We start from the raw sequence: 16,902 nt of genomic DNA, 5'->3' as shown, positions 1-16,902 counted from the left end.
TCTGTAGAATCGAGCATACAATTTTGCATAAAACATTGCAGGTTAAAATGATATCGTAGGTTTCAAGCCATTGCATTACCGTTGAATAGCTGTCACCATTAGGTTTGGTAAAATTTAAAACTCTAAGTTTTGAAGTGAAGCAGAAAAAGTAAACTCTTAAATGAGGACGTTTACCTTCATAGAGCACAGAAGAGCTATTTTTTGTTTGGGCTGAAAAAGTTATTTACAACGAACATTGACTGAGTCTTGGTAAAAGTCCGATCACACGTGAGGAGAAATACCCCCCCGCTTTCTGAAGGATCCGTGAGCACGTCTGGGGTGAGAGACAGTCGTAAGAGCGGCCACGCTCGTCTCTACCAGGCCAAGCGTATGGTGTGTTCCTTACCCTAATGCAACATTCAAAGCACCGAAACACAACTTAGGTCTAGAAAACGGGATCTGCCATTTAATCCTCCGTCATCAGTGATGCACACTTTAGACGCAGAGACACGGCTGACGAGCGACGTTCCGACGGGTGCTCTTCAGGAGCCCACGTGAGCTGCCTTTTTAACATCAGAGCTCGGTCTCCATGGACTCCAAGACCTCTTCGTGAAACAGAGACATACATATATCAAAGGAATTAAGTAGAAGCAGGTTAAAAACAAATCATCTTACACCATTTCAAACCCTTTAATGATTCAAAGAAAGGAAGACATGTAACCCTGAACGCTGACCAAGCCTTCTGAGCTCTCCTGAGGTTTCGGGTACAGATTTCGGAGCGTGTGTGTGTGTGTGCGTGTGCGCGCGCGCGTGTGTGTGTGTGTGTGTGTGCTGCATGTTGCATGTTGCATGTTGCATGTCGCAGGCCGGCCAGAGCTGCCTACGCCCTCTCTTCACAGCGGCCGACGGCGCTCCGTCGGGGGGAGGGAACCAGGTCCCAGGCGTCCTCGCTCACCGAGCCCCTCCGGCGGCCACCACCGGTTGGCGGCCGTCACAAGTTGGCGGCCAGGCGCGGCTTCTCGGCCTCGGGGTCCGCGCGGAAGCCCGCGGGCGCCTCCCGCGAGGTGGCGGCCGCGGGCGGGGGCGGCGCGGCGGGCAGGCCGCGGGCGGGGGGGGCGGCGCCCGCCGACAGCTGCCGGAAGAGCGCCAGGCGCGCGGGCGCGCCGCCCCCGGCCCCCGCGGCGGGCGGCGGCGGGGCGGCCGGGGCCTCGCCCGGGGCGGGGCGCGGCCTGCCGGGCGCGGCGCAGGCCTCGTGCGGCAGCGAGGGCTGCGAGGCCGAGAGCGGCCGCACCTCCCGCGTCAGGCCGGCGCTGGGCAGCGCCTGCGTGCTGCGGTGCGCCTCGGCCCTCGGGGCGGCGCCGCCGGGGCCCTGCGGCGGCGGCTGCACGAGGGACAGCTGCGAGGCGGCGGGCGACGCGTCCTGGAACGTTCGCGCGGCCAGCGGGCTCTGCCCGGGCGGGCTGCGCGCCGCGGGGCCGTAGGCGCAGGGCGAGAGGGCGGCGGGCGGCGGGGCGGCCGGCGTGCCGGGGCCGGGGCCGCGCGGGCCGCCGGGGGCCGGGCCGGGGGCCGCGCGGGCCGGCGGGGACTGCGTCCTGGCGCGCGGGCCCGGGGCGGGCGTGGGGGGCGCGCAGTTCGGGGCCGGCATCGGGGGGTAGCTGAGGGGGGCGATCGCCTGCACCATCTCGCGGTCGTGCCTCACGATCTGCTTCAGGATCTCGTTCTCCTGGTTGTTGAAGACGCCGGTGTTCAGGTCCTTCTGAAACTTCTGCAGAAGGAGCGAGTTCTTCTTTCCTGTCAGCGAGAGGAAGAGAGGCCCTCAGAGGCTCTGCGCACGGCTGAGGGCACCGCCGGGCACGAGCGGCTCCTCCAGCGGGAACCACGGCCGGAGGGGCGGCCTAGCGCCGCGCGCGCACCTCGCGCACCGAGCGCACCGCGGCTGCCGCCGCCCACGCGGCCGGCATCTTTCTGGGACCTCTTCCCTTCTACACAGGCCAACGGAAAAGGCTCTCGCATGGCAAAAGCCATCTTACGGAAAAATGGAGAGATCTGCGCGAGGGCTACCTTGGGAGGAGAAAGGGCACCGGGATCAGACGGGGCCTGAAATCCAGATTTGAGTGTAAAGCTTCTTTTTCAAGAAAGGACACCGTAACCCAGCCTGTGTGGCGGGCACTGTACCCAAGGCTTCAGGCAGACGTGCTCTATTTAATCCACAGCTCTTGGAGCTAGACGTGCTCGTCATCCCACGTCCCCCGAAAGGAGGCTGGAACCCTGGGAGGTTCCGAGGGACGCCCAAGAAAACGCGGTTGAGAAGGGACAGAGCGGGGAAAGGAGGCCGGCAGAGCGGGCCGCGGAGTCACCGGGGGCTGTGACGCAGCCACACGTGCACCCCGTGAGTGTCTGCCGGCAGTGGTGGCCCGGGTCGCGCCCGCCCGCTGCCCCGCCCGCTGCCTTTCACTGTCGCCCCCGGGGACGGCCACATGCAGGTCTGAGCCGCAGATGCCTCTGCTTTTGACCACTGGCGCCCTGCACCAGCGATTCTCTACTCTCCCTGCATACTCCTCTCATCTCTAGAGCTTTAAGAGTCCCTGATTTCCCTCTGCGCCCTAACAATTAAATCAGCATAGCTGACATGGGTCCGGACTTTGGTACTTTAAAATCACATTTCTCCAGGGGATTCTTAGGTGCAGCCGGGTTGAGAACCATTTCATAATCTTTCCTCTTCTGAGAGGCTGTGGGGAGGATCGAGGGGCACCGCGTGCAGCAAGCTCCCAGCTCACTCTAGAGCCTCCGTGAGCACCACCGCTCCTCGCTATTGTCTTTGGAGTGGTTTGCAATAAGAGGACATTCTCTGGCAAAATAACAATTAGCATCAATTGTAGGTTGATGAAAGAGGGGAGAGTCAGTGACTTTTAATGATGCCATCAATAAAATAATACCCAGGTAAATATGGTAACTGAAAAGTAAATTGATTTGCTACATCACTAAATAAAGTATCACATCTAAATCACCAAGGGATATTTTTGAATGGAAATGTAAGATATAATTTACTTGGCTGCTGGGAAAGGCAATCATTTTATTTTATTTTATTTTTTGGCACACGGGCTTAGTTGCTCCACGGCATGTGGGATCTTCTTGGAGCTGGGATTGAACCCGTGACCTCTGTATTGGCAGGTGGATTCTTAACCACTGTGCCACCTAGGACGCCTGGCAATCATTTTAAATGACTGCCAAAATGAACAGTTCTCTCTCTCCTTAGCACTATCCCAATTTCCCAAAGAACAAAGACTTACAAATGCAGATGCTTACTTTGCATATTCCCTTAACTATGGTATATGCACCTACAAGCAATGGCCACAAAACTGAGAAGCATAATATTTCTTTGTGATCCTGTGATAGTCAACATTTCATAATCTGAGTATCCGGGACCTTGTGGAAAAATACTCTAACTTTTAACGCACTGTGAGAATTGTGTGAAGATTAAAAATGCGACCGCTGGGGCTCACTAGCGATTTTATTGCCTCTATTATTGATGGCAAACCGTTTCACGCAAACTTTCTTATAAAAAATTAACTGTCATAAGTTAGATGAGTGACGCTCTATCAGATTAAGAGAAATTCTCTACTGAAATACCCTGATTTTGATGCCTTTGTGAAATATGTTTAGCTGGCTTAGGAAAAAACTCATATGCTCAGAAATCAGTCTCTGGCTCTACCGTGAACCCTCACATACCGCAAAGAGGAAGGTTATTTCCAAATTTGGTTGAGATGATTTTAGGTATACTTACTTCTTTTACAGGCACTGTCTCCTGGACACTCTGTCCTGTAACATCTCTAAGTCATCAATATGATTTTTAATATGTGTGTTGTGTCTAACGGTAATGTCCAAATACTACCTTTAGTTCTCTAACCTAATTTCAGATTCTTATGCAGTCTGCTGTCCTACCCACACAGAAGAAAAGAAAGATGTAAAGTGCAGAAGAAAAGCTGACACAACCAAACGTCAATCAAAAGTCCTTACCTTTAGGACACTACATAATGATCAAGGGATCCATCCAAGAAGAACATATCACAATGGTAAATATCTATGCCCCCAATATAGGAGCACCTCAATACATAAGGCAAATACTAACAGCTATAAAAGGGGACATCGACAGGAACACAATTATAGTGGGAGACTTGAACACCCCACTTACATCAATGGACAGATCATCCAAACAGAAAATAAATAAAGACACACAAGCTTTAAATGACACATTAGACCATCTCGACTTAATGGATATTTATAGGACATTCCATCCAAAAACGACAGACTACACTTTCTTCTCAAGTGCACACGGAACATTTTCCAGGATAGATCACATCTTGGGTCACAAATCAAACCTCGGCAAATTCAAGAAAATTGAAATCATATCAAGCATCTTCTCAGACCACAATGCCATGAGACTAGATATCAATTACAGGAAAAAAACTGCAAAAAATACAAACACATGGAGGCTAAACAATTCACTCTTAAACAACCAAGGAATCACTAAAGAAATCAAAGAGGAAATCAAAAAATATTTAGAAACAAATGACAACGAAAACACAACAACCCAAAACCTATGGGATGCAGCAAAAGCAGTTCTAAGAGGGAAGTTTATAGCAATACAGTCCTACCTTAAGAAACAAGAAAATGATCGAATAAACAACCTAACCTTACACCTCAAACAACTAGAGAAAGAAGAACAAAGAAACCCCAAAGTGAGCAGAAGGAAAGAAATCATAAAGATCAGAGCAGAAATAAATGAAAAAGAAAGGAAAGAAACCATAAGAAAAATAAATAAAACTAAAAGCTGGTTCTTTGAGAAGATTAACAAAATTGATAAACCATTAGCCAGACTCATCAAGAAAAAAAGGGAGAAGATGCAAATCAACAGAATTAGAAATGGAAAAGGAGAAGTAACAATGGACACCTCAGAAATACAAAACATCATGAGAGACTACTACAAGCAACTATATGCCAATCAATTGGATAACCTGGAAGAAATGGATACAGTCTTAGAAAAATACAATCTTCCAAGACTGAACCAGGAAGAAATAGAAACCATGAACAGACCAATCACAAGTACAGAAATTGAGGCAGTGATTAAAAATCTCCCAACACACAAAAGCCCAGGACCAGATGGGTTCACGGGTGAATTCTAACAAACATTTCGAGAAGAGTTAACACCTATCCTTCTCAAACTCTTCCAAAATATTGCAGAAGGCGGAGCACTCCCAAACTCATTCTACAAGGCTACCATCACCCTGATACCAAAACCAGGCAAAGATGTCACAAAAAAAGAAAACTACAGACCAATATCACTGATGAATATAGATGCAAAAATCCTCAACAAAATACTAGCTAACAGACTGCAACAGCACATTAAAAAAATCATACACCATGATCAAGTGGGGTTTATCCCTGGGATGCAAGGATTCTTCAATATACGCAAATCAATCAATGTGATACATCATATCAACAACTTGAAGGATAAAAACCATATGATCATCGCAATAGATGCAGAAAAAGCTTTTGACAAAGTTCAACATCCATTTATGATAAAAGCTCTCCAGAAAATGGGCATAGAAGGAAATTACCTCAACATAATAAAAGCCATATATGAAAAACCAAAAGCCAACATCGTTCTCAATGGGGAAAAACTGGAAGAATTCCCTCTAAGAACAGGAACAAGACAAGGGTGTCCACTCTCACCACTATTATTCAACATAGTTTTGGAAGTTTTAGCCACAGCAATCAGAGAAGAAAAAGAAATCAAAGGAATCCAAATTGGAAAAGAAGAAGTAAAATTGTCACTCTTTGCAGATGACATGATATTATATATAGAAAACCCTAAAGACTCTACCAGAAAACTGCTAGCACTCATTGATGAGTTTAGTAAAGTAGCAGGATACAAAATGAATGCACAGAAATCTCTTGCATTCCTATACACTAACAATGGAAGAGCAGAAAGAGAAATTAAGGAAACTCTCCCATTCACCATTGCAACAAAAAGAATCAAATACCTAGGAATAAACCTGCCTAAGGAGGCAAAAGATCTGTATGCAGAAAACTTTAAGACATTGATGAAAGAAATCAAAGATGACACAAACAGATGGAGGGACATACCATGTTCCTGGATTGGAAGAATCAACATCGTGAAAATGTCTGTACTACCCAAAGCAATTTCCAGATTCAATGCAATCCCGATCAAATGACCAATGGCATTTTTCACAGAACTAGAGCAAGAAATCTTACGATTTGTATGGAAATGCAAAAGACCCCGAATAGCCAAAGCAATCTTGAGAAGGAAAAATGGAGTTGGTGGAATCAGGCTTCCTGACTTCAAACTATACTACAAGGCCATAGTGATCAAGACAGTATGGTACTGGCACAAAAATAGAAAGGAAGATCAATGGAATAGAATAGAGAACTCAGAAGTAAGCCCAAACACATATGGGCACCTTATCTTTGACAAAGGAGGCACGAGTATACAATGGAAAAAAGACAGCCTCTTCAATAAGTGGTGCTGGGAAAACTGGACAGCAACATGTAAAAGAATGAAATTAGAACACTTCCTAACACCATACACAAAAAGAAACTCCAAATGGATTAAAGACCTACATGTAAGGCCAGACACTATAAAACTCCTAGAGGAAAACATAGGCAGAACACTCTATGACATACATCAAAGCAACATCCTTTTTGATCCACCTCCTAGAATCATGGAAATAAAATCAAGAATAAACGAATGGGACCTCATGAAACTTAAAAGCTTTTGCACAGCAAAAGAAACCATAAACAAGACAAGAAGGCAACCCTCAGAATGGGAAAAAATAGTTGCCAACGAAACAACGGACAAAGGATTAACCTCCAAAATATACAAGCAGCTCATGCAGCTTCATACCAAAAAAGCAAATAACCCAATCCACAAATGGGCAGAAGATCTAAATAGACATTTCTCCAAAGAAGACATACAGATGGCCAACAAACACATGAAAAGATGCTCAACATCACTCATCATCAGAGAAATGCAAGTCAAAGCCACAATGAGGTATCACCTCACACCAATCAGAATGGCCATCATCACAAACTCTGGAAACCACAAATGTTGGAGAGGGTGTGGAGAAAAGGGAACTCTCCTGCACTGTTGGTGGGACTGTAAGTTGGTACAGCCACTATGGAAAACAATTTGGAGGTTCCTTCAAAAACTACAAACAGAACTACCATATGATCCAGTCATCCCACTCCTGGGCATATACCCAAAGAAAACCATAATCCCAAAAGAAACTTGTACCATAATGTTTATTGCAGCACTATTTACAATAGCCAGGACATGGAAGCAACCTAAATGCCCATCAACAAATGAATGGATACAGAAGATGTGGCATATATATACAATGGAATACTACTCAGCTATAAGAAAGGATGAGATGGAGCTATATGTCATGAGGTGGATAGAACTACAATCTGTCATACAGAGTGAAGTAAGTCAGATAGAGAAGGACAAATATTGTATGCTAACTCACATATACGGAATCTAAAAATGGTACTGATGAACTCAGTGACAAGAACAAGGATGCAGATACAGAGAATGGACTGGAGAACTCGAGGTATGGGAGGGGGCGGGAGGTGAAGGGGAAACTGAGAAGAAGCGAGAGAGTAGCACAGACATATATATACTACCAACTGTAAAACAGTCAGTGGGAAGTTGTTGTATAACAAAGGGAGTCCAACTCAAGGATGGAAGATGCCTTAGAGGACTGGGGCAGGGAGGGTGGGGGGGACTCGAGGGGGGGGGGAGTCAAGGAAGGGAGGGAATATGGGGATATGTGTATAAAAACTGATGATTGAACCTGGTGTACCCCCCAAAAAATAAAAAAAATAAAAATAAAAAAAAAGAAGTCCTTACCTTTCATAAGAATGAAGCAGCTGAAGTACCTCTTTGTTCAGTGACCCCGACCCCATCTCCTCTGACTTCATTGATTCCGTCATCCCTCCCTAACTCTTTCCAACAATACTCACTATGTACGAGCTACTGTGAATGTAACAGTGAATTAGACATGGTCTCTACATTCATGAAGCTTAGCATCTCTAGCTCAATTTAAATAATGAAAGCAGTGCTGTGATGGCAGAACTTCGCAGGGATATGGGGAACAGCTCCAGGGTACTCGGACTATTAAGGGGTTGGAGGTCATAGAAGGTTTCTATAGGGAAGTGACGTCTACACTGAGATGTGAAGGCCAGCAGAGTGAAGCAGGGAAAGGAAACAGAGGAGGGTAGGGTGGGAGAGGAGGATCTGGGGCTGGAAAATGAATGCATACCACCTTCTGACCTCAGAATGTTCTAACATATCTTGGGAAGTTAACAGCAAGCCAATCTGATCTAACTGTACTATGGCAATTATTCAAATCTTTGAACTAGTATAACTAGTAAGGTCTAACTTACATATTTTTATTTGAGAGCAGAAAAGATTTTAAAATAAATTGATGTTTTGCAGGGTAAAGCATCTAAGTGGGCACTTCTATTTAGGCTTTTTCTGCTTGAGTCTGTATTACAAACATTTCAAGAAGTTTCTACTGAGACAATGAAAACGCACATGTTTTCAATTCTTAACGTAAGAATAAATGTAAAGTTGATCCTTAAAAATTAAAAAAAGCCCTTATGATAAAATTCAGTTTGTAATACAGACTGCTTCTACTGTATTTTTAGTTCTATTTTAATGCCATCTAGAATTTTTAATCATTGGTTTTTACCTTAAGATTTAAATTGTTTTGGTATCACTGGGGAAATCAGATTGCGTAGCTAGTAAAAATAGAGATGAATAAACAAACCTAGAACACTTAGAAGAGAAAGTTAGATAAAGCCTCAGATCTTTCTAGAAATATGGCTAGAGCTTCCATGCTGTTTCTATATTTCTATTCTAATTAATAAGCAATCTATATACTAGCATTTGGGACTTATGATCGCAAATACTTATCAGCCCACTAGATTAAAGCTGACTTGTGCACGAAGAGGAAAACTGAACAGAGTACCTATCCGATCCAGTCGGTCAATGGCCACCGTCTCAAAGGCTCTTCTCATCATTGGATATTCCTCTAGGACTTCGTTGAAGTTGTCCACAGAAAGTGAGTAAAGACGACAATATGTATCAGCTCGAACGCTGGCTGTGCGCCGTCCCTTGGTCAACAGGCAAATCTCTACAAAGACAAAGAAGAAAGATTTGTCTGGCAATTTTCTATAAAAGGCCATTAAGACCTACTGCAATTAAAAAAAGGAAGTCTCATGGTGTGAGAAACCAACGATTAGTAACATTTTCAATATTATCAGGAAATCCCTTCTGATAATTAAAAGCATCGGATTGCTAACACGCAATCTTAAAATATTCTTTTTTTTAAACAATTAAGGCCTTTGGTTCAAAAAGAAGTCACGCTGAAACAAATTTATCTTCCTCCAGCTCCCATTCCAATTCCCCTGAAATAACAAAAATATGCATAAAAAAGAATAATAAATCCAAAATGGAGTTGAAAACAGGAAGGGACTATGCTCAGATAGAAGTTTTTATGAATTCTGGAAGGCAGAGAGCAGATGGTATCATATAGACAGAAACCAAAGTAAGTCCAAAATCATCAGCTTAGAAAGTCTTATGAGTAAGCAAGACTGCATCACAGATTCAGATGTATGCATTACAGGAATGCTTTATGTAGTTCACATATTCCCAGTAAGATCAGTATAAACATTATATTCCAAATGCATAGAGGCACTTTTCATTTAAGTAACTTCTAAGGAAAATCCTTTGTTGTGATTTTGATTCCCAATATATGGTAAGCAAACATTTGCAAATTTGGATTTTCTTATTAGCTAGCTAAATAAATGATAAAAGTGATGATTTTCTATTTCATTTTCCAAAATTTATGTATTAAAGTCCTGTAGATTTTGCTTCTTTAAAAAATTTAAAATAATGGACAATTTTGCTTCAAAATAACCTATTTGAAAAAAGGAATGGGAGAAGTATTTCTGAAATGCACAGTCTCTGAATAAAAGGAAATATAGAAAATAATTATTGAAAGGGGACTAAATTCACACTCCTCTGAACTTATTTAAACAATTTCAGTTCATGTTGATAAACACAGTGAGTAAATTACATCCTTGATGTGAGTGCTGGAAACGTGAATCAAACATAATATCTGCTTAGGTGTTACATGCTGGTGGTGAAAAAGAAAAAGTTCATTTTAATTAAGAATTTATTTAAAATGCAATCTGGTAAAATAATATAGAATGCAGGTACTCTAGGAGTACTAAAGAAGTGCCTCTGAACCAATCTGGCAATTGAGAGGATTTTAGGAAATGCCACCTAAGCCACCAATTATGTTGTTACTGTTCAGGCTGGTAAACATTTCAAATTTAATGAACAGTGTTGTGGAGGGGCCAGGGTGGCAAAGGAGGAAGACACCAGGCCTACCAAGATTACAGCGACTTACAGAGCAACTATGGATGAGAACAACCTGAAGACAAGCAGAAAAATCTTCTACAACTAAAGATACAGCGAAGAAACCACAACGAGTCAGGCAGAGGAGGCAGACGTGCTGTACAGTCAAGACCCATGACCCTGGGTAGGTGACCCACACACGGGAGGGTAACTACTATGCTGGAGGCTCCCTGTAAGGAGAGAGGGGTCTGAGCCCCACACTGGGCTCCCCAGCCTGTGGGTCCTGCACCAGGAAGATGGCCCCCAGAAAGTCTGGCTTTAAGGCCAGTGGGGCTCGCATTCTGGAGAGCTGGAGGGCTGAAGGAAACAGAGACGCTGCTCCTGAAAAGTGCACGCAAAATCTCACAGCCTCCAACACCCAGCACATAAGTGGTAATTTGAAGGAGCCTTGGGTCAGACCTACTTGCTGATCTTTTGGAGCCTCCCAGATTGGCAGGAGGCAACTGGGACACACCCTGAGGACACAGATGCTGGCAGCATCCATTTTGGGGAGCTCGTTACACCCTGAGGACACTGGTGCTGGCAAGCACCACTTTGGAATCCTCGCTCTCCCCTAGCAACACTGGAACCAGCCCCATCCACCAACAGGCCAGCACCAGCCTGGGACACTCTGGGCCACGCAACCTGCCATGCTGGGACCCAACCCCGCCCACCATCAGCCAGCAGCCTCCACACTAGCAGGAATCAAAGGCACAGTAGATGCTACAGCGGACTGGATCAGTAAACTGGAGCACAAAATAGTAAAAATCACCCATCTGATCAGAAAAAAGAAAAAAGATTTTCTTTAAAAAAATGGACCTCTGGGACAACATTAAGTATACTAACATTTGCATTATTGGAGTCACAGAAGGAGAAGAAAGAGGAAAAGGGGGCAGCGAACACGTGAAGAAATAATAGCTGAAAACTTCCCTGACCTGGGAAAGGAAACAAGCACCCAGGTCCAGGAAGCACAGAGAGTCCCGAGGAGGATCAGCCTGAGGGGGACCACACCAAGACACATTGTCATTAAAGTGGCAGAAGTTAAAGAGAGAGCATTAAAAACAGCCAAGTAAAAGCAACTGGATACACACAAGGGAACTCGCATAAGATCATCAGCTGAGTTTTCAGCAAAAACTTTGCAGCCCAGAAGGGAGTGGCACGACATATTTAAACTGATGAAAGGAAGAAACCTACAACCAAGAATATGCAGCCAAGCTATCATTCACATGGGGAAGAGAGAAGAGAGATTTTTACAAACAAGAAAAATCTGAAAGAGAGTTCAGTGTTACAAGAAAGGCTAAAGGGACTTATCTAAGCAAAAAAGAAAAGGACAGAAACAGAAATATGAAAGTTATAAAAGAAAAAAATCTCATTGGTAAAGGCAAATATACAGTAAAGGTAGTAGGTCAACCAAAGAGAAGTCTAGTAGAAAGGTTAAAAGGATTGTGCGCCCATAACTAACATGGTGCTGTAGGTTAATTGTACTTCAATTATTAAAAAAAATATGTAGACACTGGGAGGAAATGCATCAGATGGTCACTGTGGTTATTTCTGGTGGATGGGGATTCTGGGTGCTTGTTCTTTTTTACTTCAAGCTTTTATGTAATTCTAGTTGTCTGCAATGAACATCCATCACTTGTAAAATTAGAAAGAAAATAATAAATGTGATTAAAAATGAAAAAATAATATTGTGGACTGTTCATGTTTGTGTGCATGTTTGTGTGTGTGTACCTATGGTGTGTGTAGGAAGAGAACTCTCTACTGGTCAATGTTTAAGCATAAAGCATATTATCACACCATGGAATCTGGAAGCTACTCTAACCTAAAAAAATTCTAGAAGTATTTTCAACCCTACCCCAAAATTAAATTCCTGTGTCACTATAGTAATAATGCCATATTATATAGCTTATGATTGCTAAATTATGTCAAACATAGTGATGGGAAACGTTCTTATTGCTGTGTTGCTTTCAAATCTGTACAAACTGCTATAGAGATTGGTTATAAGTCTCATGGAAAATAACCCAATGATACGTAACAAAGATCTTAAAATGTACCCACACTCTTTGTTCAGAAATTTCACTTGACAATCTAGCCTAAGGAAGAAGCCTGTAATCAGAACAACGTAATTTACACAGCGATATACCTTACGCGTTTATGTATGTGTCTGAAAACATGGGAATGCCTTAAATGAATAATAAGTCAGGGTTCATAACCAACTACGTGGCAGTTATTAAAAGTACAGCTTTTAAAGTCTATGTATTAATAGTGGAATGGTCATGAAAGTTTAAGTGAGAAAAGCAGGATACAAGATTATAATTATATCATGATAAAAATGGTCACATATAGTATGAGTAAAATGACAATAAAATCTACCAATATGCACTGCTCTGGTTGGAAAATATTCCTTTATGTACATATACTGATCACATTTTTTTCTTTTATCAACTTTCCATTATCTCAATTGTTTCTATTTATGGATATATATATCTTACATTTTTAAAAATGTTACTTAAAAATTAATATCTAAGTGCACAGAAAAGAAAAAAATAAGACATGAAGGAATATAAACAAACAATAACAATGATTACTAGCGTAGGAGACACCCTCAACTTTACCTGCCATCGTTTTTAACGTATTTTTAATTTGGCACATATTTTTAATTTACAAATTTCCATTTTCCTATATTTGTTGCTTTCTCATTACAGCTTTCTTTTTTGTTGTGGATGTAATATCATCTATCTTCCGGGAGTTGTTAAAGAGATCTGGTTTGGAATGATGGATATATGCTACAACATGGGTGAACCTCAGAATGTGTCACAAATATAGTGAAATAAGCAAGACACGACGGTCCAGGTAGTATATGCTTCCATTGATATCAATAACCCAGAAAAGGGAAACCTACAGGGACAGATAACAGATTAGTGGTTGTTGGGGAAGTGGGCGGAAAAGGAGATTAACAACAAGCAGGCAGAGGAATCTCATCCCGGTGAGGAAAACCTAAAGCTGTTTGGTTTGGTTTTCACAGTGCTGGCTTCATAATTTGGGAAATTGCTGAAAAGATTGAATTGCATACTTTAAATGGGTGAATTACATATACACGTTGCAATAACAGCATAAAAAGGGGGAAAAAACCCAAGAAGTTTTGTGTTTATATGTTATCTTTATTATATTTTACATCTTAATTTCTGCTCTGTTTTCTGAATTCTCTTTACTCTGGAATCACTGTCTCTGTTCCTGCATCTAGATCTTTCCCTTGTGTATTGAATGTTCTCTTCAAGTAACCTATTGATATCCATTTCTATTTGAGGATGAAAACTCCAGGGATGTGGCAGAATTTGTGGATTTGGAGTTTCTCTTTAGGGTGAATAAGTGGGAAGTTTATTTTCTTATTTCCCTAAATCCCAGAAGGAGGAGGGCTGTACTCCAAGGTTAAAAATATCACTATTAAAACAAAAAAATCACTCTTAATTGTTCTTGTTCTCTGACTTGTTCAGCTGCTTTCGAGAAGAACCACTGGCTTTTTCCTTCCCTCAGGAAAATAAATGCTTGGTTACAGGCTGGTTTGCAACATGGACGGAGGGACGGAGAGTCCATGTACCCTATACAGACCTTCTGTAAGGGGTACCTGACTTTTCAGGTGGCCCTCTGTCACCATACTGTTTCTTAACTAGCAGCTTTTCTAGAGTTTTGCCAGGGGCTTTGCTCTGTCCTTGACCACAGTTCTGAGTATTTCTTCCAAGTTCCCTCTACTTTTCCTTCATGTTTCTTCAGTAACTACCAGCATAATTTTAAAAAGTTGTCTTCAACAACAGACATTTACTGTCTCACAGTTCTGGAGGCTGGAGGTCCAAACTCAGGGTGACAGTATGGTTGGGTCCCGCTGAGAGCTCTCTTCCTGGCTTGCAGATGGCCATGTTCTCACTGTGTCCGCACATGGCAGAGAGAGACAGAGAGAGCTCCCGTCTCTCCCTTTACGAATGTGGTCACTAATTCCATCAGGAAGACCCCACCCCCATCACCTCATCTAACGCAACTACCTAAGGCTCCACTTCCAGATACCATCACATAGGGGGTTAGGGATTCAACTTCCCGAATTTGGAGGAGACACAGACATTCAGTCCATAACACCATGCCTCTTGTCCTGAAATACAATTTACGTCCCTCTTGCTCTTTAAAAAAACCCAAGAAACAAAAAACAAACAAAAAAAGCTTTATTGAGGTATATTGATACCTCAAAAAAGCTGTTTTTGAGGTAGAAAAAAAAAACCTAAAAAACTGCACATATTTAATATACAGTTTGATGAGTTTGGACATCTACATGTGCCTCTGAAATCATCACCCTGTCTCTCATTTCCAAAAGTTTTCTTAACTGCGTGCTACAGAATACCTGAATAATACTGGCTTACCAATAAGATAATCATATTACAAAGCAGAAATCTGGGGGCAGGCAGGGCTAGTGTTGCTTCAGCATCTCAATGATGCCGAGGCACTGTGCTGGCACGACTTTATTTTCTTGGCCAGCCTCTCATGATCACAAGTTGGCGGCAGCAGCTACAAGAATTTACATCGTCACGCGGTGTCCGCAGAGAGGGGAAGACTTCCTCCCCACATTGCTTTCTTTTTATTGTGAAGACAAAACTTCACAATATTCCTTTACTACTTCTAATTTGGTCTCTGGAAAGGGAAGAGATAAAGATATGTACTGAGGATCATCTTACACAAGAAATGGATTTTTATTTACTTTTCTGTATGCTTAAAAATTATTTGAACACTTTACAATGAGGATATATTTATATTACTGCTGTATCAAAACACATTTAAAGATTAGAAAGAATATAGTTGCTCTCAATACTTACAGTCATTTTGGAGATACAGTAAAAATAGATTTATTTCAGCACAGATATAAATGTATTCATGTTTCCTCTACATTATTCTCTGATGGTTTCCTAGCCTCTATCACCTGCAGTCCTCATATAAAGAATGTACAGTATATGTAGCTAAATGGAGAAGACGGACATGCGTTACGTGGTATAGGTCCCCATTACTAACTGATGGATCAGTTAAATACAGCCTTTGGTAAGAAATCTTCCTAGAGGATGGTGTTTAAATGATATTTTAGGCCTATACAAAAAAATGAGTACATATTTTATGAGAACTTACCCCCACATTTTCCTATATTGCTATCTCAACATAAAACTTCAGAGGTGTTACTGTCCAGCAAGTCTTACTTCATTAAATTCTATTTAAAATACAACGTACTTATGTAAATCTTCACCTTCTGTGATTTTTTGAATGAAAACTGATATTTCAATTTGGTTGATTTCTTGCCAACTAATGAAGGAGAATTCTATTTTGGTGATTTTCTGCAGCTGCGATGCTTAACTGCTGATTCAGTCATATACATACATCCAATTTCTGAGGTTTCGAGATTTTTTTTCTTTTTGGTGTAGTATAAAGAGTGCTGGCCTGGGGATTAAGAGTCCTGTGTTACAGTCTCAGGCTGATTTATCTTGGCTGTGATGATTTGGACAAATACTTATATTCTCTGGAGCTTCAACTGTTTATCTGTAAAATGTAAAATTCAACTACATCTCTAGAGTTTTATCAACATTTAATCCATAACTTCAGACCTCAGTCATATATTACATCTAAAGTTCCATTGATTTTTATATTTTTAGTGCCTCCATGGCATCTGGTAGGTGCTTAATGTTTGCTGAATTGACTCACTGAACCAAATAGCAACAGGATCTACCAAATGAGTTTCAATCACCCATGGAAAAACTAAGGGCTAAATATAGATTTGCACGAGCAAAGTCCTTTCAGAAGTTATCCAGTAAGCTGTGTTCATTTCTAACATAAAACTCTTCAGCCATTATCTCTCACAATCTCCTCAATAATTTCTTAGTGTGAAACAGAACAAATGAGGGTATATTCTAGAAATAATCATGGCTCAGTGTGAAAAACAATTTAAATAGTCCCTTCTTCTTTTAATGCCTCCATACTCTTTGTTTCTACCATGAAGAGAAATAAACAATGCCACACACTTAGCAATGAGCAAAAGTAAACATGATCATAAAAGACTCAGATTTCATGAATTGAATTTCCAGATTCCGTATGAATAGACCAGGTGTTTCTTTGTAAATTAATTTTCTCTTGATATTGTTATTTTGGGGATCCACTTACTGAGTGAAGAGAGTCCTGGATTAGGTGTTACAGTTTGAGTTTTTGTGTATTTACTCTGTGTGTGTGTGTGTGTGTAAAAGAGGAGAGAGAAAAACCAATTTAGTCATCTGTATCTCATACTATCCTCTGGGTTGCTTTGTATGTTTTAGTTCATCACTATTTTTAATTTCTTGTACTGTGTTTTCTATTTGTTTCCTAAATATTGACTTTATCTCCCTGGCTAGTTTAAAGTATTTTACAGACAATAACCATAC

The 16,902-nt window shown here is 42.0% G+C and overlaps 1 protein-coding gene across 1 annotated transcript in view; it reads right to left on the bottom strand.

The window, feature by feature from the left end:
• Positions 1-970: 970 nt before the first annotated feature.
• HCN1 (hyperpolarization activated cyclic nucleotide gated potassium channel 1) overlaps positions 971-16,902 on the bottom strand; it is a 406,279-nt gene continuing 390,347 nt past the window's right edge. The window contains exons 7-8 of the mRNA XM_057743764.1: positions 9,033-9,197; positions 971-1,770 (exon numbers count right to left, since the gene is read on the bottom strand). Coding sequence (XP_057599747.1) covers positions 971-1,770; positions 9,033-9,197 — 965 coding nt within the window. The remainder of the gene's footprint in view (positions 1,771-9,032; positions 9,198-16,902) is intronic.

Source organism: Hippopotamus amphibius, chromosome 1 (assembly GCF_030028045.1).
Source record: "Hippopotamus amphibius kiboko isolate mHipAmp2 chromosome 1, mHipAmp2.hap2, whole genome shotgun sequence".
Lineage (NCBI taxonomy): Eukaryota > Metazoa > Chordata > Mammalia > Artiodactyla > Hippopotamidae > Hippopotamus > Hippopotamus amphibius.
The sequence above is the reverse complement of the archived record's forward strand: the minus strand, read 5'-3'. Positions and strand labels throughout refer to the sequence as shown.